Consider the following 19,316-nt stretch of genomic DNA (forward strand, 5'->3'; position numbering starts at 1 on the left):
AAATGAATGCGTATGTTGTATTCTGTATCGAGGGGGTCTGCTAAGTCTCCCTTTAAAGGATAAATACATGAAGTGAAATGAAATCATGTGACCACAAACATGCAGCAAGATGCTGATCGAAAGAAGTGAGAGGGCGCTGACAAGCCTTTGAGCCCTCCTCGTCTCGGGTTCCGCCTCTCTCAAGCTGCTGAGCCATGTATCATCTGTAAAACATCCATTTGGGCTTGTTGGTACATTTCCTTGGCGATAAAAGTGCTGAAAGAGACACAGACGACACAACGTAGAGCACTTATGTGTTCTATATGAGTGCTCTATGTTGTGTCGTCTGTGTTTGTCTCTTTTAGCGCTTTTATTGTCAAGGAAATGTGTCATCTCCAACGAATGCAGGTATGTGCTGCCAGAAAGCAAGATCTCCATTCTAAGTGACTTCTGTTCGTTTGAGCTCTGCTTCATTGCAATAAACCTGCAATGCCCCACTGAACTTGAATTGACGAGATTGCACTGATTAGCACACACTTGGGAAAATGGGTCATTGAAGGGATTTTAAAAAGGAGGAGCATTCTATGATGAATATAATGAAACCAACCGAATGTTGTTGGCAGTCGTGCATCGTGGTCAACAGTATTTTTTGATAAAAATAAAGAGCATGATCATTCACCACATTCACACGCGAGAACACGACACTTTAAGTGTACACCTGCAGCATTCCTGCGTTCACACATTAAATTCATGGTCCATGATCACATACAAAATATGTTACAGCGTTGCTCGATGACCACTGAGTCACATATGAAGGGCTAGTCTGTCATGTGTTTGGACAGGTGACGCTCCAGCTGGGCACTTGTGCCGTACAATGCGGGGCAGAATTCACACCTGAACAGGTTCCCAATAGTGTGCGTACGCATGTGATGAATCAGGTCACACCTGCTCACGAATCTAGCGGGACAACGTGCACACTTGTGTGGCGTCTGTCCCGTTTCCAGGAGGATCTTCAGCTTGGTAGGAGCACAAGGCGGCGCGGAATGGAGGTCGTCCGAGCAAGGCTCTGTGGCTTGTCCCGCTGGGCAACGCTGCTTGACAAACGACGCGAAGCAGCTGCTGCACATGAGCACTCTCGCCCTCGTATTCAAGAGCGTTTTCAAACTGGGAGTTAAAAGGAATGCGGTTGAACAGATGCTGCACTTCAGCGACACAGGTGTTGCTAGTTCGGGTGATGTGTCGGGTAATCGGCCATGGTTCTGGTGGACGCTTTGCTGCTCCTGCAGGGCAGTGTGATCCAAAGGCTTTGGCGTCACTTTGGTGCGCTCACAGCCAATGCCGGCACCAGGCTTTGATTGTGCCGCTAGGGATGGACTGTCACTCGAAGATGAAGAGTCGTAGGTATCGCAAGGTTCTTGTTTTATGCGAAGCACATTGCACAACGTTGTTTCTGAAATGCAATCAACCAATTAATCAAAATAGAACAATGGCAGAAATCCATCAATTATGGGGTCACTACGGAAACTACCCACTGCAGTAAGATGGAACATTGTGTCGACTGCATGTACCGTAATTTCACGCGTATTAGCCGCAGCTTATGAGCAATTTTTTTTCTCACGGGGCACTGTGTTTCTTTTCCACCATTGCAGCTTATCTGACAACTATTTTTCCCTGCTATTTTCCCTATACTCTGGTTTTAGCAAAAGGGGCAGACAGTGTCTCCAGAAACAGCACCTCCCTGCCAATGCGGGAACAGTGCGTAGCAGGGGCGCGTCCACATTCATGTAGACTGACCTTCCTGGTGCTTTCCCCCAAGGAGCTTTAACGAAAGTTTCATTATTCATGTCTTCTGGAAGGCCACTGACCCGTCGATCCATGAAAAACACACAAGAAGGGCACTATCCGATCCTGGTAGAAGACTAGTACAGACCTCCTTTGTTGTACACCATGCCAAACTCGGAGTATGAACCGCAGGGTCTATGTCCTTCTCTATTGTCGCCCTTGTCGCACAAATCAGTTGCGTCTTATCGCCCGTCGCTTATCTGCGAGTGCAGCTTATCTGCCCGAAAATTTTCAAAACATTCTTACAAATGGGTCCTGCGGCTTATCTGCAGTGCAGCTTATATGCGTGAAATAATGATAAAGGATGGTACACTATGAAGGACATTCAATCCTGGTAAATTTCAAAGTGATTGAACATTGAAGCTAAAACCTGTCATGTGAAACCTGTACCCAAAGCTATCAAAATGGCAGTTTTGCGAAGAGGAGTTGAGGGGCTGCTCTCCAGGTGCACAATGATGATGCATTCTAAAATGAGTTTATGTTTGTTGCCTCCATGCGACAAAATGTATTTTGCACAGTGTCTCTGGCTGTACAACGGATAAGTTGGTTGGCTGTTGGTTTGCATTTTCCTCAAATGCTCCTGGAAATCTTTGTCTGAATCTGGAATCTGAAGCCCGGGTAAATGAAAGCAAATTACATGGGAGTGAAATCTGCCCCGATGCTTTTTGTTTGGATAATCCTGACAAGCGAAGTTCGCATAAACGGTGGTCGACTGTTTAGCACCTCAGATCAGAAATCGGGCAGTATCAGTTGCAACCTCACAGCTGAAACTTGTGCGTCAACAGTCATAAAACTTCCAGCATAACATTTTAATCGAAATGTGCAACTGGACGTCGAGAAGCTTCAGTGTTGTGCTCATCTGTGCTGCATAATATGTTGCACAGTCTCAGCTACTACCACATTATTTGTGCAGATTTTTTGGATGCAGGGGCATGTGCAAATATAGTACATGACATGAAATGTACAGGTTGCATGCTGAATATCATGAAGATGCCACAAATACATTGTATCTTTCACTTGTCTTTTGTGTAGTTGTTTCTGGGTTCAGTAACGTAGGTTTTTTGGCTTATTGGTAACATATAACATATGTAGAGCCTGAAGTTTTCGGGAAATATTTTTTCCAAATTCGGGGGTGTAGAAATCGCGGAAATTAACACGTGCTCTAAATTCATGTGAATTCGGGTGGAAAAACTTCGAGTATGCTAAATTTGGGGAGAAATCAGGCTCTATTACTCTAACGAACTGTACTGGTTTGGTAGAAGCGGTGATGTAATTGCGTTCACACCCAAACAAGCTAGTGTGCATTCCTTCAAACGTTTCAGTGATGGCAATTTGCTGGGCAAAAATCGGGTTTCACCCTAAAGAGGCAACCCTTCAATTCGGGGTGCAAATTCGGAGAAGAATCGGGTTAGACCCTAAAACTTCAGGCTCCAAACATATTTATTGGAGAAACAACCAGAGTGCACAGAAAACATGACATGGGCAGAGCAGACAAACAGGGGCATAGGTGGTGTAGGAACCGCACGAAAGTGCGTGAGCTCGTCGGTCCCACTGCGGACCCGGTCTTGGTCCTTTGCGCTACCCACGTGGATTTGTTTCGATGCGTCCCAATTGGCTGCCATGAGGTCACGGCCCCCCCCCCTACCCCGCTCTCAGTACGCCCATGCTTGATACAACTAAATGTTCGGCACAGCAAAGAAATCGCGTTCCCCATGAGTTTCGTTATAGAGTATAGACGTTCGACTGTAGTCATTCTGTGTAACTGCAGTTCCGCTGCTAAAGTAAACACGCTGAGATGTATCACTTTTACCATGTATACCATTGTTGTATTGTAAAAATTGTGACTTTTACAACTTCAAGTTAATGGGGATTTTAAATTGAATTCATAAATTTTTTAAAAATCGTGATAAACTTTTTTTTTTGCAGTTACAGTGGGACTGAAAGGGCAAGCCCGCAACAAAGTCCCACAAATAAATATACATGTGAAAAAAAGATAATCGCTTTAAAGTAATTTGCACTTTGACCAGTACCGTTTTCACAGCTTTTCAGATTTTACTCTAAGTAACGACGATGCTGATTGTGATGTCGCACAATTGGAGTTTTACCATTTTTAAGCGTAGTGTTCAATCTATTTAGGGTTAAACATAGCAAAACGGGCTTTTTGCATCACCATAACTTTGGGTAAAACCCAGAGATCCTTAAGTACAGAACTTGCCAAAAATTAAAACCTTGGCACGTGTATGAGCTCGGGTGAACACTAAATACTTCACACTCTGCTTCCCCCTCGCATTCGTTTTGATTTTTGCTTTTTGAGTCACAAATCTGCTCTTTCACATGGTATCACCAGATTTTTCACTGTTTAAGTATAAATCCTGATTTTTACCCTCAGACACCCTCAAAAACCTGAAAACAGAGAGGCCTACGCGTGCATCATGTCTGGCCTGCATGCTTTGCTTTATACAGGGTGTTTCACCAAACGTGAAAATAAAAAAAATATATATATATATTAAACAATCTACTTGTCTTAATGTTATGAGATCAACGCTATCCATCTCAGAAACCCTTTGCCGTAACTTCCGATCACGTCTGTCAAATATTATTTGTGAGAAATTTAATTTACGCAATTGACGTCAGAAATTTCCCAAGTCAACATTGCATCATAAAATACATTCCCTATTGCTTTAGCAATAGCTGAAGAAAAAAAAACTGAATAAAAGCTCATTTCAAGGCGCCTAAATGGTCAACCACGCTCAGTTCTCCGTCAAACTAATGCGAGATGCGGCTGTAGAAAAACAGTCACCCTTCCCTTCCTGTTTCCTTCTCGCTCTCATTTCAGATAACTGCAGTTGAGTTGCAACCATCCTTTGCAGCACAGTGTACTGAAAGTCGAATGCAATAGGGGTGGACAGTATGTGTCTTATCAATGCTCTTTAGCTTCACGAGCGTGTTCAAGGTCTTCTGCCTACCCGTCCACCCCTATTGAGCTCGACTTTTCAGTACACTGTGCTCCTTGGGCATACTGCCCTTATCAGCAGAAGCCTAGAAAAGAGAAAGTGAAAGGGCAGGTACATGGCCTCCTCGCATCGCTTCTTCCAAAGATCCAGCGAATTGCACACCTCGAAAAGACGGTTCTTACAGTTTTTCCCTGGCTATTACCATTGTGGTAGTGAATGTATTTTACAAGAGAATGCACTAAATGTGGCAGACGCTTGCTGTTTCCATAAAAGGAATGGGAGGTTGACTTGGTAAATTTTGAAGTTCAATTGGGAAAATTCAAATTCTCCCATGTTAAACTTTAAAAAGTGCTCACAAGTGATTGCAAAATCTATTCCAAGATAGATCGCGTTGACCCCACAGTATTGAGACACGCAGATTTCTTAACACGATTTTCCTTCGTGTTAGGTGGAAGACTCTGTATGTTAGCATATCTTATGTGTCTGCCCTGTAGTGCATTTCTGGTGTATTCCTCACCTGACATGTGTTCACTTGTGATTCCCCGAGTGTCTGAAGAATTTGCTACCAAATCAGGAGAGTCAGCATGGGCAGGTTCTTTCTTGATGTAACTGTAACATGTACTTGCACCATGCGTGGTTGGATCTGCAAGGAACATAAGCACTGAGCTTAATTTAAAGTGGCTGCAACACCTCGATAGATGTGGCTCACTACATAATGTTCATACTGTATCACACAATGCAGTATTGAGGGAAAACTAATTGTTGTTCTATATGTCGCACTGTGTGAGATATAAACCCAGAACACACACACTCATCAAGCTCCTCCGGCCATTCCCGTTGGTAGTCTTAAGCATGTGAACTCTCTCGCGCGTCCTTACTGGATGCTGGAGGGGACACCTGCACTGATGTCAGAGCCGCATGAGATTCCGTATCCATGGTGCCGGTTTCCTATGCGTCTAGTATTAGCCCTTTTGCTGTAAAGCTTGGAATACATGAAGAAAGAAGGAAGTCACTGAAAAGGTTAGCCAGCTGCAGGACTAGATCCCACATCCGCTGGATTGCCAGTCCAGGGCTCTGCCAATTGAGCTAAAGTAACACACCTCTCCAATGACTTCCAAGGTTGTGTCATCTGAAGGGTCAAACCACCCACTCTCTCTCATCCCCCTTTCCCTCTTACATGTTTTCTCAATCACACACACATCCATACGACGGAGAGACGCAAGCGGCATCTGCTGAACACAATGTTAGCATCAGAACACCAATTTCCATCGTGTTGGAATGTGTCAGAGTTCCTGAGAACATCCAACTTGTGGAGCGCCTGATCCTTAAAGGAGCTAGGAAAGCACTTTAATCACTAGCATTTTTTTGAACCAAGTGGTTAATAAGCATATTAAAATGCACCATGCGAAGTAATACTATCAACAGGTGCATAAATATCGCAGAATTCGATTTTGAAAATCGCGACCGTGCGCAACGGTGGCAATACCCGAAACGAGCCGTCGAGCCGCTTGCGTCATTTTGACGTCAGAAAGGTGGAGCCCCTGATTGGTTTCGAAGAACGTCGTCTGCTATTTTTCACTCGGAGCCCTGCTGCAACAGTGGAAGAGGTTTCTTTTGCTTTTTCTTTGGTTTATCGGATACAGTAAACGAAGACTGGTCTACAGACACTGTTCAATGTTAGACCGTGAGATTGTAGAGGCCTCCTCATTGAACTCCCCGAGCGAAGTCAACCAAAAATCGGTCAACCTCTCCCCGCTTGACCTTGCTTTCCCTAAAGCGACCTTCCGTAGTAGGTGGATTATGAAAATAAACTTCAGGTGCCAGTTGAACGCTGTTCTGTCCGTGTCTGTGTTTTGTATGCTGTTTGTTATCGTGGTGACTGTTTCTTGTTGTGTTGTTGGTGGCAATACGTATAAACACAGTACGGCACTAAGCGCTGCGTCACTTCACGCCTCGAAATGATCGCTGCATGGCTATGACCACTAATTCCGTCCGCTATGTCATTATATCAATATACGCTATATCACTAATTCGCTATGATCACTAGTGCCCGTCACTTTGACTAGAAACTTTGTTAGCCATTCAGTTAATTCCTTATTCAGCTGGAGGAGTGTTCTTGCCCATACGTTGTCAGATACAATCCAGTGAAATCTATCGCAATACGCCGCCGCCGCCACATCGTGGCATCAGGAGTTGAACATTCATTGCCTGAGTTACACACCAACATAGCCAAGCAGTGTCATAAGACCACAACAATTTATGGTCAACTTACCAACCATCGAGCTAAACGAGAATTGGCCGATGCAGACTACAAATGTGGACGACGCAGACACGCAAGTTTGAGTTCATCCGTGCTCGGCGCCATTTGTTTTGTCACCATATAGTGCATCAGTTTTATCCACCATATAGTGACTGACAACGCCGGTTAAGTTTGCGTCCGACGACATATCAGCGTGCACTAAAACAACACGTGACTAGCGTAAATTTTAGCTGACTATAAAATGCACATGTTGCGCGCGGAAAACTGCCAACGGCAAACTGTGACTAACCCACCCATAATATTGCAAGCACACAACTAACCAACCAACATGCCGCCCTGCTAAGCCAAATGGCTTCTAAATGTGTCTTTCGTTCGCTAAGGCGACTTGAACACACATAGAAAATTCCTGAATTTGAGTGGTTAAATAGTGATGTTATGATCGCGGCATAACATCTTACGAAGCAGCATTTCCTCTTTTCCTTGTTTCCAGAAGATGAATTTTAGAACGGGGGTTTCACGACCATGAATATCGAGGTCCTCCCTTATTCATCGCTTGACAGAGAGAAAGCAGGGTGAAAGAAAACGGAAAGAAAGAAAAGAAAACCAGTCAGCACTGAAGCGCGATCGCCGCTTTCAACTTTTATTACGTCACCAATGACGTTTTTTTCTTTCTCCTCCTCGTTTGACCCGGAGGAGCGAGTCGAGTGGGAACACGCGCGGCGATGTTCAAGTGTCTTTTTTTCTACGAAAAACATCGCGCACAGAGAAAATTTTCGTGTTAATCATCAAGTTAAGTTACCTGCTTCCACAACGCGTTCGGAACGGAAAATTTTTTAGATGGCTTTCAGAGCTCCTTTAAGGACCGACGGATAACATGTCTCAAACTGGCTCAAAAGACGGACCTTTCTGTGGGAACGTTGAACACTATCATTCATGAACACATCCAGTTTCGGAAAGCCGGGCCTCCATCACCAAAGGAGTGCTCCTCCTACAGGACAATGCACGCCCGCAAACCGCGCATCTCACGACACGCACCTTAGAGGAACTTGGCTGGGAGTTGCTACCACATCCCCCTTACAGTCCATACCTCGCTCATAGCGATTCCCATCTCTTCAGGCAACTGAAGGCTTCCTTGGGGGCCGCCACTTCGGCTGCGACGACGAGGTCTAGAATGCGGTCCGATCCTGGCTGCTACGCGCCGTTAAGGATTTCTACGCTGCTGGCATCCAAGCCCTCGTGAAACGCTGGGACGAGTGCATTAGTGCAGCTGGGGATTACGTTGAAAAATAAAACTAATTTCTCGCCTGTAAGTCCATTTTACTTTTGCGAAAAATGAAAGTCCCGGTTTGACTTGAACACCCCTCGTACTCCATCAGGACATTCTGTACCGTTTCACTCCCCTTCCTTCAAAGGTCACTCCCTTTTGGTGTGTGTGGGCACATGGTAGAGATGGTAGACGATAGGTGGAAGAGGTGCCCTGTATCCCCTGGGTGCAAGATATCAACATGTGAATATCAATATTCAGGCCGAATCGAAAGCATCGCCTGTCTTTTGCCATATGCCAAAGACATTTGCAAAAAGACAAAAACATTTGTGCACGGGAGCAACTTTCTGAGACATTATCCTTCTCGAACAGCAGGGTGACGCAGCTCGTGTCGAGGCTGTGACCAAAATTCTCTCACACACGTGCCTACAAATTTCAAGCAGCAAATTTCGCATGAATTTCTGAAGTAACGATCCATTCCTTGTTTCCTCTACTTGAGCTATAAAGAGGTCTCTCAAATTTTTCACGTTTCCTGAGAAGTTTGCTTGGTTCGGTTATCTGGAATCTCGTTATCCGGACGAAAAGGGAAGACTCCCGAGGTGTCCGGATAATCGAGACACGACTGTAGCATATAAAGTGACACAGGGCAGGAACGTGGAGGCAGTAATACGTGCTCGCTAGAGAGCAGATTTTTTCAGCACTAACAGGGAGTGCTCTTTATCACGTAAAGTGCTCTAGGCCAACCAATGATTAGAACAATATCGTTTTGTCACCTAACTGGAAGGAAAGCTGATACATAGTGTGTATTCAGGAGTGACACGCTGCAGAATACCACAGCAAAAGATGCAAAGAAACGTCACAGCTTTCCGCCATCACGTCTAACCGTGGGGAATACCCTGTGACGCAGCCATGTGATGTCGTGTAGCAGACGACAGAAAAGACGCTGAAGGCGTTTTCTGCTAAGTGCGCGGTACGCCTCTCCCAATGTTCCGCACCGTGTGAATGTTCAACATAACACGGGATGGAACTTCGGCTCCTTGAGAAGTGTTTTCGCGTTACCTTCCACTAGAATCTTCTGTGAAGATGTCGCTCGCCGCTCTGGTGATAACAGTGCCTGTCACAGTCACAAGGACACTTCCACAGGACACAGGGAGGACACTTCCGGAATGCTACAAGGGTTTAAAAGGACTCCCTTTCTCATGAACAGTCTTCATTGCATTTTTCAAGCTGATGAGGACACCCGATTAGGCATCAAAACAACCTCTTTGTTATCATTGAATGTTGTTGTTGTTGTGGACGCCAGTGTAACAAAGTGACAAAACTCATCTCCTTGCAATGACGCCCGCGTCTGGGGAGGACACGTGGTCGAGGACACATCGGACACAGGACACATTGAGAAGTCACGTGACACTGATCGAAAAAGGGGAAAAATGGAACAGATATCTTTCCCCTTCTTGTGTTTCCTCAAAGGTCGGAGTATATGTCACATGATAGATCCAAGCCACGTGGGGCTCTGTTAATGAAGTGCAAAGAGTGAGCCCCCTCGGAAGACACGACGAAGGGCAACAACGTTGCCAGGTGGGAGCTGGGCGTTCCGTCGCAGCATAACATGACGTCACAGTTCTCAAAAATAAAAATAAATTCTCTAACTTTCGCATCACGTGCAGGCAAAATATAGTCCAGAAATGTAATGTGAGAAAGAAGATTTCAGTAACATAACTTTCGTAGGATATGGCAGAATTGTGGACAACCCGGGGCTTTAAACACACAGTAAACCCTCGATAACTCGAAGTCGGAAAAAAACAGGAAAAAAGTTTGAGATAAGCGGGGTTCCGACTTAAGCGAACAGCGAAAGTTACGTTGCCACAATGTTACTACAATGCACTATGCTATGAAACGGGGGGGGGGGGGGGGGGGGGGGGGGGGAAGGCGTTCCTTCAAAGTAATGTGGCTCGTAAACAATTCTGAAACCATTTATTTTTCAGCCTCCTCCGAGATGGAAGAACTCGTTAATGGCAGTCTGCCTGCCATTCACGTCTGGCGGCAGGAAAGCATCTTCAAGCTTTTAACGCAACGCATGAGACACTCTTCTGCTCCGCTGCACTCTACCTTGTTACGGAGCAAACCAAGCATGCTTCTCGTCTCCCAACGATGTCGGAACCTTACGGGGCTGTACATCCTCCACATGTGTCTCTGGCACGTCAATAGCGAGGGCGCTCTAGACGATTTCACTGTCGCTCATTTCACCACTCACTGGAACACCGTCATCATAAAGGGCATAGCCCTCGAAGTTCAAGTCCTCTACGCCGCTCTTCCCACAGCATGCGAGGCGCATCACATTGTTGCACAATGCGCCACATCCACTGAACTCGTCTGCTGGCTCCGGTACGGCACTGAAAGACGAGAAACCGGCATGAACGAAACAGTTCACGATAGATGCCTGATGCACTTGCTGCCAGGCCTCGTTGATAAGGTGCACAACACCAAGGAGGTTGATCTCGTACGATTTGCCGTTATCAAATGCCAGCAGGACGCGGCGGAGGAGGCTCTTTCTGTACGGCTTCCGAGTGATTTCAATCGCGCCTTGGTCCATGGGCTGGAGGACCGACATCATGTTCGGAGGGAGAAACTCCAGTGTGATAGCTGCCAAGTTGTTGATCTGGCCATGCCCAGGACAATTGTCCACGATGAACAGAACTTTCCTGTTGTTCCTTGCAAACTTGCGATCCAGGTCCCGAACGTAATCCGCGAACAACGCTGCCGTCATCCACGCAGTTTTGTTGGCCCGATAGATCGCTTCCTTCGGCAGCCGTGCGCCTCTGAAGCATCTAGGATTTTTAGACTTGCCAATGATGAGGAGTGGCAACTTCTCGTCACCAGAGGCGTTTGCTCCGAACAGGATGGTGATCCGGTCCTTCCGTTGCTTAGCTCCAGTGCACGCCTCACCACTTGATGTGAACGTGCGGCTGGGCAACACCTTGTAAAAGAGCCTCATCAAGCCTCGCGGGCTCATCAAGATTGAAGACGTCGTGATCCGGGTACACACTTCTTCGCAGCTCGGCGACCCTGTGGTTGTGCCAGTTTTCCACCGCGGTTCCGTCAACAGCACCGCTTTCGCCGTGTATGCGCTTTGTAGCGACTTTGTTTCGCTTCTTAAAGCACTCGAAGCACCCCTTACTGCATTTGTAGTCAGTGTACCCCATTTGCAATGCCATGGAGTCGGCCTTTTCCATTAGGATGGGTCCCGAAACTGGAAGATTGGCCGATCTCGCATTCTGCAGCCACAGCAGCAGCGCGGCCTCCACATCAGGAAACTTGGAGTCCCGGCACCTTTGACCTTTGTTTGACCTTTTCCTTATTCTTGAGCACGGTGGATAGCGTGGACAGAGGAATTCCAAACTCCTTGGCGATGTGGTCTTTGTCCTTCCTTCCTTCTCCACTTCTTTGATAAGGGCAACCTTCCGCTCCAAAGTCAGGGACTTGCATTGGCGTTGGTCAGCCATCACGTCAGACCACGGCGAAGCAAGAAACAAAACTGATAACGCCCAGACGAATGAGGAGGAGGAGGAGGAGGAGTGACGTTGGGTGGAAAGGGGGTGCGGTGTGCCTGCCACAGCCAGCAGCGTGAGTCACTAGGACTGAAAGGCTTTGACCTTCACCTAGCCTGGGGGGCCCAAGAACGCACGTTATCAGCAGTAGGTACGCTGACCTACCGGTGATGGAATTTCGAGATCTCCGTACTCAAGGGAAAAAAAGCTTCGACTTAAGAGGTCCCAAATACATAGGAAGCATTCAGACAAGGATTGGGATGCAAAAAAAATTCGAGATAACCGATATTTCAAGATAAGCGAGTTCTAGTTAACGAGGGTTTACTGTATTCCTAATATGTCCAGGTTTTGTGAGGTGGTCACTCCTCTCAGTTGAAATCCAGTGTAGCACAAGCCTGACTTAAAAGCATGGTACTTGACAGGAAGAGATGTCAGGAATGTTGTTGGGTGTACAGTAAACTACCGATAACTCGAAGTCGTAAAAACCGGAAAAAATTCCTAGGTAAGCGGGGTTTCGAGTTAAGCGAACAGCGATAATTACGTTGCCACGATCTTACCACAATGCACTATGTTATGAAAAGCATTCCTACAGTAATAGGGCTCATAAACAATTCTGAAGCCATTTATTTTTTAACATCATCTGAGAGGAAATAACTCTGTGATAGCAATCTGCTTGGCATTCGCGTCTGGGAACAAGAAAGCATCTTCTAGCACTTCAATGCAACGCGTGAGATGCTCTCCTCCCGGCACGTCGGACCCCTAGACGATTTCAGTGTCACTCAGTTCATCAGTTACTAGAACATCGCCGTCGTAAAGGGGAGTCTGAAGGGGAGTGCAGTCTGCCTGCCACAGCTAGCGGCGATTTCGAGTGATGCATCTGGTAATCCGAGCGAGAGCGCCCAGGTCCAGTGCATGATCTACACAGGAGTCGCTCCGAGGCAGTCATCACCCGGATTTGTCGGACACTCTACCACTCTTCTACGAGGGTCGCTCCGCTCACTACGCATTGTGCATTCGTCGTATTCGTGAACTTCCGGCAGCGTCGTTGGTGTCGTCGCGCACTTTCACCTGATCACAAGCATAGCTTGCGAGAAGCAGGTCACATCATCCTCTTTGTCATTCGCATTACCGGTGTCAATTGAACTTTCATCACTACTACTTTCGTAAAGATCCATGTCGTCAATGGTAAACACAACAGAGAAACAGATGACAGGCCATGTGACAGGCAGAAAACCACAGGAGCAATACGTAGCGGACGACACTCGCGAGCTGCATATATGCGCATGCTCGCCGTCGAGAGCGGAAGACATGGCGGACGAAAAGAGCTGAGGGCGACTTTGGCTTGGCCTCTTGCAGCAAGAGCCAAAAAAGTGCTCTTGGGGCGAGCGAACTGCTCCGTAGTGCACCATCCAAACACGCGGCTGTTGCTCTGACCGCACCACTCGAATTTACCACTCGGGGCCCCAAATGCATCACCCGAAATCGTCATAGGACCACGGACCATCCTAGGACTGAAAGGCTCTGACCTTGACGTAGCCTGGGGAACCTAAGAATGCACATTATCAGCCGTAGGTACGATGACCTACCGGTGATTGAATTTCGAGATATCCGTACTCTGGCAAAAAAAAGCTTCCACCTAAAAAGTTCCCAAATACATAGGAAGCATTGGGACAAGGACCGAGATGTAAAAAAAATCGAGATAACCGATATTTGGAGATAAGCGAGTTCGAGTTAACGAGGGTTTACTGTACTTGACTTGTTGTAGATACATGGGGTAATTGCAGGGATGCATGATCGTTGCAATGTTTTATGCCCCACTACACTTAGTGGAAGTACCCCAAAACTTTGTGTTTCAGTAATGCTCCACCCAGTGGGATGTCTGCCAGGCAGGAGGGGCACGGTACTTATGTAGTCATCCATGCATCTGGTATCCGACGCATTGAAAAATGTGTACATACGGTGCCGCTGTGTTGTGTACACATGTTGCAAATAATGTTGAAGTCAAGTACATTACAGACGTTTGCACAACGTCGCAGTACGACATTGATGAAATGTTGCCGTACCATTCAGTGCTACCTGGAGTGTATTGAACAAATATGGATGTAACGCTTCGTAATGTTGTCGGAACATTACATAATTTAACCTCTGTATGCAATAAGGGCATAAGTAAAGGCTCCAACCTTCTGTGGTGGAAAATTAATTTTTTCACGGGGCTCCAAAGTCAAATCCGCGGGAGTCCGCGGTAAAAATCGCAAATTCCGCGCCATTCTGCAAGTGTGGCACAAATGCATGTCTGGAAGCAGATGCACTCAGATCAAGCCATTCAGTACCTCAAAGAGATGAACACACTTTTATTTTCTGTTAACCACGTTATTTTCGTCGACCACCACCGACACTGTCGACCCACGCAGCACGCCAAGCTTCGTGTTTCTCGAACAGTTCTGGAATTCGACGGCGAAGTGCGTTCGGCCCCGGTATCGGCCCCGTTGGTAACTCGCGTCTCCAAGAAATTCCTTATTTTGGGGCGTCCAACCTTTTCCAGCGGAATATTAGCGGCAAAGAGTGCTTCCAGAAATTCCGTAACAACGTCCATTCATGCTTCCCGGGCTGTGACCACAGAGTCCAGCGTCTGCAATCTTACATCACGCTGCTACAGTCCAGAGCAACCGTCAGCAACGTTATTGTCTCGCTGCATTTCTTCCTGTCTTCGCTTCAACTTGTCGGCGTTCATGCGGTGCCTGTTGCTCATTACGTGGTCGTCGATCGTAGATTTACGTCGATGATCGACAGACTTAGCACACACCTTGCAAAAAAGGATGCCTCCGTCCTCATAGAATACGGCGTTTCTGTATTCCCGAGTGCTATCCCGCGCAGTTTTCTTCCAAAAGTGCGACATGACATCGTACGAATAGGAAGGCGTTCGTTCTCCACCGTTCCCCGAATGCACGTGCGCACTAATCCTTTCTCATTTCTTTACAACAGCGGGGAGACGAGAACCGTGCCATGTGACTCGCGTTGGTCGCGCGTCTGCTGTCGGCGTCGTTTGCACGCATCGCTCGAAGCAAGGTTTTTTTTTTTCACAAGGCTTTTTTAGCGAAGGGCTTTTTTAGATCTAATAGGCATTATTGAGTAAGGGAGCATAAATTATTAATTGCACAGTGTATTACAGCATTCCGCGGAGTTTCCGTGGAAAAAAGGCGATTCTGTGGTAGATCGTCATTTCCACGAAATTTCGCAGAATCGCGGAAAGTTGGAGGCTTTAGGCATAAGTAGGAAAATCCTAACCCGAGAAAGGAGCCTGATCTGATTGTCTGTCCCACTGACACACACATACTTCCCGTTCCTTACTCTCCTGTAGCGGGCCAATAAATTGCAATGTAGTCCTAAATTTTCTTTGGCAGGCACATACTGGTATGTAGATGTCATTGCAACAACAATAGTAAGAAGGGGTTAAGTCGGCTTATACCCTTAGTGCATACAGAGGTTCTATTGCTGCCTACATGTTGCGTTGTGTTACAGAAATATGGCTGTATCGCTGTTATAATGCAGCGGAAACTGTACCCAAATGTAGCCTCAATATTGTGTTTGTGTTGAAAAATATTGTTGTAACGGTGTCACAATATTGTGGAAACATGACGAAAATGTTGCCTCAATATTGTATTTATGTTGGGGAAACATGGTTCTACTGCTGTCACAATGTTGCAGAAATGTTTTCCAGCAGCGTTGCTGCAACAGATTTTCAATAGGACATTAGTAACGTTTTTGCAACACTCGAGTAAAACATTACCACAACGTTCCGGCAACAAATTGTGCTACTAGGGCAACTACTGGGCAGTTTCCAGGTTGGTAGAAACCCTGTTTATCGGAAATTAGGAGGGTTTGGGTCCCCCACGACCTGCTATTTAAATTTTTAGAAAAGCGCATGCACATATTGACTGCACATGGGTGTCGAAATGAAACAGTTGCAAAGTATTCGGAATTTTATTGAACCTGATGCTCACTGGATAGAGCCTGAAGTTTTAGGGCTTAACCGGCATTCGCACCCAGAATTGAAGGTTGCCTCTTCAGGGTGAAAACCGATTGTTACCCGTCAAACTGGCCTCACTGAAATGTCTGTAGGAATGCACACTAGCATGTTTGGCAGCGAACGCAATTACATCACCGCTTGTATCAAACCAGTACAGTTTGTTTGACCAATAGAGCTCAGCTTCTCCCCGAATTTAGCATACTGGAAGTTTTTCCATCCGAATTTGCATGAATTTAGAGCACATGTGGATTTCCCCAATTTTTATCTTCCGAATTTGGAAAATAATATTTCCCGAGAAACTTCGGGCTCTAATAATGGAGAACAAAGCGGTAGAATGCAAGCTGACCTGGTGGATGTGTGAAGTGGGAACAGCAGCATTTCCTCGTGTCTGAGGTAGGGGGCTTGGACAACACAGGCAACAACGATGGACAAAGTCTCTGCGTCCACTTCATCTGTCGTCGTCGTCTCTCTTGGCCATGACCTATACCTTGTGTTGCAATTTTGAATTTGTGAATCTGATGCGTAATACAGACCAAAGGCCCTACCTCACATTTAAGGGAAATGCTGCCTACTTCACATAATGGAGGTTTTATTCTCCACAATGCACTTTGTGTGTCCATAATGTATTCCATTTTGAACCCTGTACTGTACTCCTCACCTGAGCAATTTTCTTCTGCACCACGGTAGTCGATGTCTATAGGTTCTTTCTTTATGTGGAATAGACATGTACTGAGAGCCATGGCTGGATCTAAAAGGGAAAGGACGAACACACTCCCTGAGAAAAAGAACATTTGTCCGACCTTGCACTTTCATGTAACACTTTAGCAATAATGCCTGGAACCATTGAGCGATATTTCACAAAACGTTATCCAGTGGGGCGTCGCAGTTTTTTTATATCGACAAGATACTTTAAAAGAGGTTAATTGCACAGTGTTAAAAATTCATAAATCCACAAGGCGAAGGGGATATTTTGTGGGACCAGAATCTTGAACAAGGCAGGAGTGTGGGCAGGTCAGTCGATCGTATACTTAGGGTTCTTCGTTTTCACATTAAACCCGATTTTTTATGATGGTTCCCCCGAAACAAGTTTCCATGAATTAGGGTAAAACACAGTGATGGCCACTAACTACTTCTACAGTAGTTTAACTATACTACTAACTACTTTGTGATTGAGTAGTTTACCTAGTAGTTCCAACTACTTTTCAGGGGAGTAGTTAGAACTACTTTTTTAACTACTGCAATATAGTTTAACTACATCTATAAGTACTTAATGTTGTCCACCAACACCAATCCCTTGTAGTGTTCTTGGACAGCTAAATATGAATCACAAGCAATAATAAACTTTGGCTCAAGAAATTGCTACGATCGTCAAATACAAAGCTTGCGGCGGGATTCTTTCTGTGCCTACGCGATAAACTAAGTTGCAGAATTATTTCACAGCAAATGAGGCTTCACTAGACAAGCATTAAAAGTGAAGATTTAGTACACATGCACGACACAATTGCTCTGCACCTGCAACAAGTAGCTCAAGGTAAATGTCGGAAGCACAATCGTGCCGTAAAGCTGGCGGCAAAATCGGAAGTAGTTGGCGCCTTCAGTAGCCTAACTACTGTAGTTAACTACTTAAAATAGTAGTTTAACTAGTAGTTGCCACTACATTTCTGCAAGTAGTTGATAACTACTTTTTAACTACAATCAGGTAGTTTAACTAGTAGTTTAACTACATGTAGTTAACTACTGGCCATCACTGGTAAAACCAAATATCTACCCGAAATCCTTGCAGTCCTTCAACTTGTCGTTCTAGGTAACCCAGTAAACTGCTGGAAAGGTGAGTCATAATATCCCAAAGAGAGCTATTTGTGACAACCTATTTGTCCTCCTTTTATAATCCACTCCCTTGGCGTCAAAGGCGAGCTTTTGTGGAGCTCGGGCAAGTGTTTGAATACCGCAGTCATTCACTCCCCAATTTCGGGGGGGGGGGGGGGGGGAATATAAAGATTCTTGTTTCTCGTCTAGTGTCACAGCAATGGCTTGTTTCATGTGCCTTTCGTTTCACCCGAAAATTCCCGGATGAAATATCAAATAGAGATCGTAGCGCCCGATTACTTCCTGAATTCTGGTGTGTAAATAGCACCCGATTCCTCCCCACCATCCCCCGAATCGGAAAAATTATGCAACCCGAAAACGAAGAACCTTAATCATACTTGCTGAAGCCATTAAAACCCCCCAGTACTGGCAAAACATGCAAAAAGGACAATGTGATCTGTGGTGCGTCGTGTTGTCCTTTTGCATGTTTTCCCGGCACTGGGGGGTTTTAAAGGGGCCGTAAACAGGCCACCAAACATTTCTGAAATAACGATACCCCATGAAAGAACGCAGATCATAATACCCAAATATACATTTCGTTCAGCTCGTGCCAGCTCATTGACCCATATAACTGCTTTCAAACATTAGTAACCAGCGAGCCTCTCTCCACCACGCATACGTCACATGGCTACGTAGCATTTTGCCGTCCAATCGGGGGGCCGAGCTGCGCACATGATGTTTCAAATTACCAGCCAATAAACATACTTCATTATCAGCTGTGAGTCAGAGCGCTCAGTTTGTTTGTGTGAAATGACGTTTTGCACTCCGTGGTTCCGAAATTCAACGTCATGACATCTTCAACATCTCCGGCTGGCGCAAACGTCAACAGTTGGGCTGCTATCACATGACGCGATTCGAACCCGGGTTCCTCCCAGCCACGACGTGACATGGCCAGCACGCTATCCACTGTACCACACGAGCTGGTGACAGGTGACGCGATGGCGCGTGGCTCAAGCCAAAGTACGGCAGCCCAGTTGTCGGAACCATTCGAAGATGACGAAGATGTTCCATCGCGCACCTACATAAGATTCCGGAACTGTAGCCCCGGATATTCATTCGTGCTCGTGGTTTGCTGCGTGCTACTGCCCAGAAAACGTAGTGCGCGTATGATACCTAAATTAAACGCATTTCTTTTTCAGTTTGAGGCTGTAACTGTTTAGATTTTGAATAGAAGAGGATTCACGTTCATGTAGTCCAATTCCACATTTGAAATAAAATCATACGCGGAACACTCGATCGTAATTGGTGAGTACAGCGCTACGTCAAAATGACGTAAAGTTAGAGCGCGGGGCGGAGCTAAAATGCGAAAGAGTGCAGTTAATATTTCATCCGTATGCAAGCGCCTTTTGTTTTTGAGCGTTAGTAATTGCAAGGAGTTTTCACTGCCTAAGTTTCAATAATATACATAACACGAAGAAATGTGCACCTTTTGTACCTGTTTATGGTCCCTTTAACAGTTTTACAAACTTGAGCTTTTGCTATGCATGTTCCATACGCTTGTACCACGAAGCTCAGTTGCATCAGCATGCTGGAAGTCTATGGCTTTGCGAGGATATCACAGCCTCATGGTGCTTCA

At 45.9% G+C, this 19,316-nt stretch overlaps 1 protein-coding gene across 5 annotated transcripts in view; it reads right to left on the minus strand.

Moving 5' to 3' along the window:
• Positions 1 to 609: 609 nt before the first annotated feature.
• The window catches only part of LOC135378852 (zinc finger protein 35-like), a 48,526-nt gene continuing 29,819 nt past the window's right edge, over positions 610 to 19,316 (minus strand). For all 5 annotated transcript variants that reach the window (XM_064611991.1, XM_064611993.1, XM_064611989.1 and 2 more), the window contains 3 exons: positions 16,533 to 16,622; positions 5,293 to 5,418; positions 610 to 1,429 (listed from right to left, as the gene is read on the minus strand). In XM_064611991.1, the coding sequence (XP_064468061.1) occupies positions 798 to 1,429; positions 5,293 to 5,418; positions 16,533 to 16,622 (848 nt within the window). In that variant the 3' untranslated portion in view covers positions 610 to 797. The remainder of the gene's footprint in view (positions 1,430 to 5,292; positions 5,419 to 16,532; positions 16,623 to 19,316) is intronic.

The sequence above is a fragment of the Ornithodoros turicata genome, chromosome 1, assembly GCF_037126465.1.
Source record: "Ornithodoros turicata isolate Travis chromosome 1, ASM3712646v1, whole genome shotgun sequence".
Classification (NCBI taxonomy): Eukaryota; Metazoa; Arthropoda; class Arachnida; order Ixodida; family Argasidae; genus Ornithodoros; species Ornithodoros turicata.